The following is a 6,902-nucleotide window of genomic DNA, read 5'->3' as shown; positions in this document are numbered from 1 at the left end:
AAATAGGGGCAGGGATCACCTTCATAGCTGTGAGCAATAGAGGAGGCGTGGATGCAGAAGTGCTTTGTAAACTGTGAAGGATGCCGTGGAAGTAAGAATTTCCTGTTATTAGAGCAATAATAACAATGACCTGCATTGCCCAATAGGTGCTGGTTATGGAAGAATGCGGCAGAGTGTGACGGTCACTCACAGGGCAGATCTGATGCCCAAGGACAAAAAAAATGTCCCCCCAGGTGATGGTACTTGGGAGTCCTAAGTATTGGACGTGCACCCCACTATCCGGTGCCTCAAAAGATGGGGAGCAAGGAGGAGGCAGGATGGGGGCTCTTGGGCCTCAGGGCTTCCCCGTAAGTGGGAGCTGAGAGTGCCCATTGCCACAAGGAAACTGAGACTTGAAAGGTACCGTGTCCAAGGTTTTCCAAGCAGTGATGGGTAGAGCCAGGCTTGAAGCCAGGTCCCAGGGAATCCAGAGCTCCGTCAACTTCACGGTGCTGCAGCTGTGGTCCAGGAGTCCTCCTCCTGACTCTCCAGCCTGGTCTTGCTCACTTCCCCACCGCTGGCTCTCTCTAAACCCCACAGCCAAAGCCAGAGGGCCAGGCCACGCCTCCAGTGGCACTGCCCACAGGTATCAGGTATCCCCAGAAAACGGGGCCCTGAGCTGGTGGCAGAGAAAAGGGCTCTCCTGAGTGTTGGACTCCCGTCTCCGGCCTCAGCATCCTGCTCTCTGAAGCGGTGCCTTGACCTTCAAGATCTCCGAGGTGACCCAGCAATCCCACTACTGGGCATGTACCCTGAGAAAACCATAATTCAAAAAGAGTCATGTACCAAAATGTTCATTGCAGCTCTATTTACAATAGCCTGGAGATGGAAACAACCTAAGTGTCCATCATCGGATGAATGGATAAAGAAGATGTGGCACATATATACAATGGAATATTACTCAGCCATAAAAAGAAATGAAATTGAGCTATTTGTAATGAGGTGGATGGACCTAGAGTCTGTCATACAGAGTGAAGTAAGTCAGAAAGAGAAAGACAAATACCGTATGCTGACACATATATATGGAATTTAAGAAAAAAAAATGTCATGAAGAACCTAGGGGTAAGACAGGAATAAAGACACAGACCTACTGGAGAATGGACTTGAGGATATGGGGAGGGGGAAGCGTAAGCTGTGACAAAGCGAGAGAGTGGCATGGACATATATACACTACCAAACGTAAAATAGATAGCTAGTGGGAAGCAGCCACATAGCACAGGGAGATCAGCTCGGTGCTTTGTGACCACCTAGAGGGGTGGGATAGGGAGGGTGGGAGGGAGGGAGACGCAAGAGGGAGGAGATATGGGAACATATGTATATGTATAACTGATTCACTTTTTTATAGAGCAGAAACTAACACACCATTGTAAAGCAATTACACTCCAATAAATATGTAAAAAAAACCCCAAAACATCTCCGATGTGTCTTCCAGCCCGCCCTCCAGGCCTCTCTATCCCCTCCCTCCTCATGGTGCTCAGGCACATACAGCTTTCTGGATCGGGTCCCTCCCCAGCCTCGCGGTGGTTGACACGACAAACAGGGTTAATCTAGCCCCGCTGTGCAGCGACTTGCCTCTCCCTGGAGAAAGCAGGGGCTTTCTGGAACTTGCTCCCGTCTTATCTGCAGAGGTTTGCCCCAACTTGTCGCAGGAGCAAGCAAAGGTTCAGTGACATGTAGTTGGCAGGCGGTGGGATAATCAATCAGCCCCTTGTCAGCCCTGAGCCCGCTGGCTTTTGTGAGAATGCCAGTGCCATGGGGCTGAGGGCCGGGGGGAGCTGGAGAAGAAGGAGGGGGACTGGGGGTGGGGGAGGAGAGGAGGAGAGGGGTCCATTTGGAGCATCAGGGAAGTGGCAGATGCTGGCCCCTCTGGTCACCTCAGCTGGGACTTGACTCAGGATCGCTCTCCTGTCCTCAGCCTATCCCTGTGGGCCCTGCATTCCTCTGTGTACCTCTGCCCGCCAATCCCCAGAGCCCGCAGGCTGTCACACGGGGTCTGTGAGAGGGACCACACAGGGCAGCGATGAAAAGTGGAGTCTCAAACTGAGAGCAGGGAGCCGGCCACCTGCGGGCAGCAGAGAAGGCCAGCGGAGGGTGAGGTTGGCCTGAGCCTCTAAGAGTGCAGGCGGAGGCCTGGCAGATGTGATGTGAGTTTGCTCCTTTCGGTTTTCTCCTGGAGTGTACAGATGAACCTGTAATCCAGGTGTTAAAACCATGGCCCGGGGCAAAACACCATTCATTCTGAATCATCTCTTTTGTTGCATTAAAAAAAAAAAAAGAAAGAGAGAAAAGAAAAACCCCATATCAGCCACGTAGAGGTGTGCAGGTGGCTGTGTTTGTCAGGAACGCAGAAGGAGTTGGCTTCCCGTTGGGGGAGGAGACATGGTCCCACAACACCCTGGGAGGGGTATATAAGGAGCCTGGGGCTGGGGGTGACAGGTGCAGACCTTGGGTTTCAGCCCAGCTCACGCCTCCTGCCAGCTTTGCTTGTGCTGCTGAGAGCTCAGGGCTGCTGCCTGGCCGTGAGCAGCACATTTCTGCAGACTTCTTCCTCCACCTTTGGGGGTGGCTCGACCTGGGGGGGTTCCCTCATGGCTGGGGGAGGAGGCTTTGGTGGGGGGAGTCTCTGTGGGGGAGGTGGGAGCCGCAGTATCTCAGTTCCTTCTGCCAGGTTTGTCTCCTCGGGGTCAGCAGGGGGCTATGGGGGCGGCTTCAGTGGAGGGGCTGGTAGTGGTTTGGGTGGAGGCTTTGGTGGTGGCTTTGGTGACTTCGGCGGTGGCGGCCTCCTCTCTGGCAACGAGAAGCTCACCATGCAGAACCTCAACGACCGCCTGGCGTCCTACCTGGAGAAGGTGCGTGCCCTGGAGGAGGCCAACGCTGACTTGGAGGTGAAGATCCGCGACTGGTACCAGAAGCAGAGCCCAGCCAGCCCGGAGCATGACTACAGCCCCTACTTCAAGACCATCGAAGAACTCCGAGACAAGGTGAGTCCTTGGGTGTCAGGCAGAGGGGAGCAGGTGGCTGGTGCCAGCTGCCTGGGGGAAATCCTTGCTTTCCCAGGTAATGCTGTGTAACCTCGGCAAACTTGGAGCATGGGGAATGCGTTCCAGGTGTGGATGCCTGCAAACATCTGCTCAACCTGGCTGTGCTGGGGATCCTGGCACGCTGGTCTCCACCAGTAGGGGCCGAGGTGGGGGCAGTGCTCACACCCTGCAGGGCTCTGCCTAGAGCGTTCCTTTGGTTGTTTTGCAAGAACGGAGGTGTAGAGATGAACCTCAAGTTCTAGGAGTCCAGAACGCCAGGACTGCCTGCGTCACCCTTCGAATGTCTTGGGTGGCAAAAGCACTGTTGGAACTTAGGAGACCTGGAACTGGGTATGGGCTCTCCCAGCCACTCACTCACCCTTCACTCACCTGCACCAGTTTCTGCAGCTGCCCTCCAGTTTCCCCCTGACTGGAATGTTCTGTAGATTCATGGCTGTGTTAAGGTGTGCAGGAGGCCGGCGACCATGAGTTGTCTACAGGGAAGGTTGGTGGAGTACCCCCAAGAGGGCACCCTTTCCAGGTCAGGCAGTTTCCACAGGGGGTTCTCTGCAACCCTGGCTCCTTGGTCTTTCATGTTCTGGAGACGAGGAGGGTGGCTTGGGGCAGACCAAGTGGTGGCCTGGACTCTGCCCCGGGGCCCTACAGGCTTCCGTTGCTGGTGTCAGAGAGGAGATGTTTACTGAGGGGTCCCGCCTGGGGTGCAGGGCAGGGAGAACAGCAGGGAAGAGGGAGGGGTCCTCTAGACACCAGCTCCCTGTATCCTGCAGATCCTGGCGGCCACTATCGACAACTCCCGGGTTATCCTGGAGATGGACAATGCCAGGCTGGCTGCGGATGACTTCAGACTCAAGTATGTTCCCTGTGCTCCCTCTCCCAGCTCAAGTGGCCCAGACCCCTCACCCTTCCTCACTTGGGTTCTCTCTTCCCTTCCAGGTATGAGAATGAGCTGGCCGTGCGCCAGAGCGTGGAGGCTGACATCAACGGCCTGCGCAGGGTGCTGGACGAGCTGACCCTGGCCAGAACCGACCTGGAGCTGCAGACTGAGAGCCTGAACGAGGAGCTGGCCTACCTCCGGAAGAACCACGAGGAGGTGAGAGCCAGGCAGTGGCTGGGGCTGATGGGAGGCAGAGTGGGGCCTCTGGGGCCTCCTCATAGTTGGGAGAAGGGCTTCGTGGTTCAGATACGCACGCCCCCAACACAGGGGTCCCCATGGAGAGGAAGGGGCACTGTCGACCCAGACCCCTTTTCTCCTCTGATCTATAGCCAGGCCAGGTGGCCAGTGAGCACTGCTGTCCTGATTTGCTTCATGAACTCACACAAGGGCCCTACTGTCTTGAGGTCCTCCCTCGGCAGGACCTAGAGAGGAGGAGGGACCCTTAGTGCTGAGGGGCTTGTGCGATCAAAAGTCTTCATGTGGGGCTTCCCTGGTGGCTCAGTGGTTGAGAGTCTGCCTGCCGATGCAGGGGACACGGGTTCGTGCCCCGGTCCAGGAGGATCCCACATGCCGCGGAGAGGCTGGGCCCGTGAGCCATGGCCGCTGAGCCTGCGCGTCCAGAGCCTGTGCTCCACAGCGGGAGAGGCCACAACAGTGAGAGGCCCGCGAACTGCAAAAAAAAGAAAAAAAAAAAAAAGTCTTCATGTGCAGCTGGGAAACAGGGGCCCGGGGTGGGTACGGGGCAGAGCCAACGTCACGTGGTGAGTTAGGGATGGAGCCGGGATTGGCACGTGGGACCCCAGACTCGGTTCTGGCTTCTGCCCTCTGTCTCTGAATGGGCCCCACCCACCCTGCAGGAGATGAAGGAGTTCAGCAACCAGCTGGCCGGCCAGGTCAATGTGGAGATGGACGCGGCACCGGGCGTGGACCTGACCCGCGTGCTGGCGGAGATGAGGGAGCAGTACGAGGCCATGGCGGAGAAGAACCGCCGGGATGCCGAGGCCTGGTTCCACAGCAAGGTGGGCCTGACCTGCCAGCCCCGCTCCAGCTCCCTGAGCTCCTGGGAGGCCCGCGGAGCTCACTTGTCTTGTGCGTGACCTACAGACAGAGGAGCTGAATAAGGAGGTGGCCTCCAACACAGAGATGATCCAGACCAGCAAGACGGAGATCGTAGACCTGAGACGCACGATGCAGGGGCTGGAGATGGAGCTGCAGTCCCAGCTCAGCATGGTCTGGCTCCCACCCCACCCACCCCAGCCTCTCCCACCCTCCATGGCTGTGTAAGCCTTGGCGTTCCCGAGCTCCCTTGGGGGCTGTTCCTTGCGATCCATTCAGCCCCTCTCCCCAAGCCCTCGGCGGCTTCCTGTCTAGCCTGATGTGATGTCTGTTGGTCTGTTGCCCCACCAGAAAGCCGGGCTGGAGAGCACGCTGGCGGAGACCGAGTGCCGCTACGCCCTGCAGCTGCAGCAGATCCAGGGCCTCATCAGCAGCATCGAGGCCCAGCTGAGCGAGCTCCGCAGCGACATGGAGTGCCAGAACCAGGAGTACAAGATGCTGCTGGACATCAAGACGCGGCTGGAGCAGGAGATCGCCACCTACCGCAGCCTGCTGGAGGGCCAGGACGCCAGGCGGGGGCTCGGGTGCAGGGGGCAGTGAGGGAGGGGCCAGTTGTGCTTGATGGGGGAGAGTCATCTTAAGTGCAGCATCTACAGTGAAAAGAGAACAGAACAAGGAGTAAGAGGTGCTGGACTCTGCGCTCTAGTCTTTGGCCGTTACCTTGGGCAGGTCATGTCACCTCTCTGGACCTGTGTGCCTTCTGTAAATGATAGCAGCTGGGCTCGTGGTCTTGGATTTAATGCTGGTTCCATTTCCAGCATGAAATAGATGGGGTGTTATCATAGATCAGAATCTGTGTGCTTGGGGGTGGCTCTCAGGATGTCCCAGGCTTTAGAGAAGTCAGATGTGGGAGTGAGGGTGGTGTGAGGGCTGGAGAGGACGGCTAAGCTGTGCCCCGGGGCCTCCTGTAGGCAGACCTGAGCTTTTGTCCGTTGCTTACATCTGCTTCCCCCTTTCTTTCAGGATGGCTGGCATCGGTACCAGAGAAGGTAAGAGGCTTCACTCTTCTTTTTTCTGGCCACACTGGGCGGCATGCGGGATCTTAGTTCCCCGACCAGGGATTGAACCCGTGCCCCCTGCAGTGGAAGTGTGGAGACTTAACCACTGAACGGCCAGAGAAGTCCAAGAGACTTAGCTCTTCCTGAGTTGAGGGGAGAGGGAAGCTATTGAAGCCACCATTCTTCTTGGAATGGGGAGGAAGGTGAAAGAGGCCAAGCATCCCAGTAGGGTGGGGACATGCCCATTCCAGTAGGTACCTCTTCCCCAGTGGGACCCCTCTATCAGCCCCAGGTAGGGTTGGGACTGAAGATTTACTGAGAACCTTCCAGGATGAGTAAGCTTTGTCCAGGGCATAGCCCCCCCAAACCCTGCCTCCCCCCACCCCGCCTGCCCCACCTTCATGCAGTTATGGTAAGATGCCCATGATTAATTTCTGTTTATGTACAGCTTAAAAGCCCTGACATTCTTGCTCACTGCAGAGCATACCTCCCGCTGCCACCGCCAATCTCTTTGATGAGTGATTCAGCACCAGTCCTCCTGGCAGCTCTGGGAGGATTGGCCAATGGCCGTTATCAGGGGTGCTGTGCAGTTCTCCCAGAGCTCAGCCAAGGTCCTGGCCCCTTGGGAGGGAGGACATGGAGAGTCTCCCACTCTAAAGCTTGCCTCTTCTTTCTACAGCCTCCCTGGGAGGTGGTGGCAGCGGCAAAGTCCTCATCAATGTTGAGGAGTCAGTGGATGGGAAGGTGGTTTCTTCTCAAAAGAGAGACATCTAA

The 6,902-nt window shown here is 56.9% G+C and overlaps 1 protein-coding gene across 1 annotated transcript; it reads left to right on the top strand.

Moving 5' to 3' along the window:
• Nucleotides 1-317: 317 nt before the first annotated feature.
• Nucleotides 318-6,902, top strand: LOC132478519 (keratin, type I cytoskeletal 15). Its single transcript, XM_060081698.1, has 11 exons — nucleotides 318-347; nucleotides 626-758; nucleotides 2,009-2,130; nucleotides 2,496-3,020; nucleotides 3,848-3,930; nucleotides 4,014-4,170; nucleotides 4,872-5,033; nucleotides 5,119-5,244; nucleotides 5,422-5,642; nucleotides 6,094-6,119; nucleotides 6,808-6,902. The coding sequence occupies exons 1-11, from the start codon at nucleotides 318-320 to the stop codon at nucleotides 6,900-6,902; spliced, it is 1,680 nt and encodes a 559-aa protein (XP_059937681.1).

This window comes from Mesoplodon densirostris, chromosome 18, assembly GCF_025265405.1.
Source record: "Mesoplodon densirostris isolate mMesDen1 chromosome 18, mMesDen1 primary haplotype, whole genome shotgun sequence".
In the NCBI taxonomy this organism is placed as follows: Eukaryota; Metazoa; Chordata; class Mammalia; order Artiodactyla; family Ziphiidae; genus Mesoplodon; species Mesoplodon densirostris.
The sequence above is the reverse complement of the archived record's forward strand: the minus strand, read 5'-3'. Positions and strand labels throughout refer to the sequence as shown.

Coding starts and splice junctions, on each gene's coding strand:
- LOC132478519 (XM_060081698.1), top strand. CDS start 318: ATGGGGGCTCTTGGGCCTCAGGGCTTCCCC. Junction 3,931..4,013: donor GCGGATGACTTCAGACTCAA/GTATGTTCCCTG, acceptor CTTCCCTTCCAG/GTATGAGAATGAGCTGGCCG. Junction 5,034..5,118: donor AGGCCTGGTTCCACAGCAAG/GTGGGCCTGACC, acceptor CGTGACCTACAG/ACAGAGGAGCTGAATAAGGA.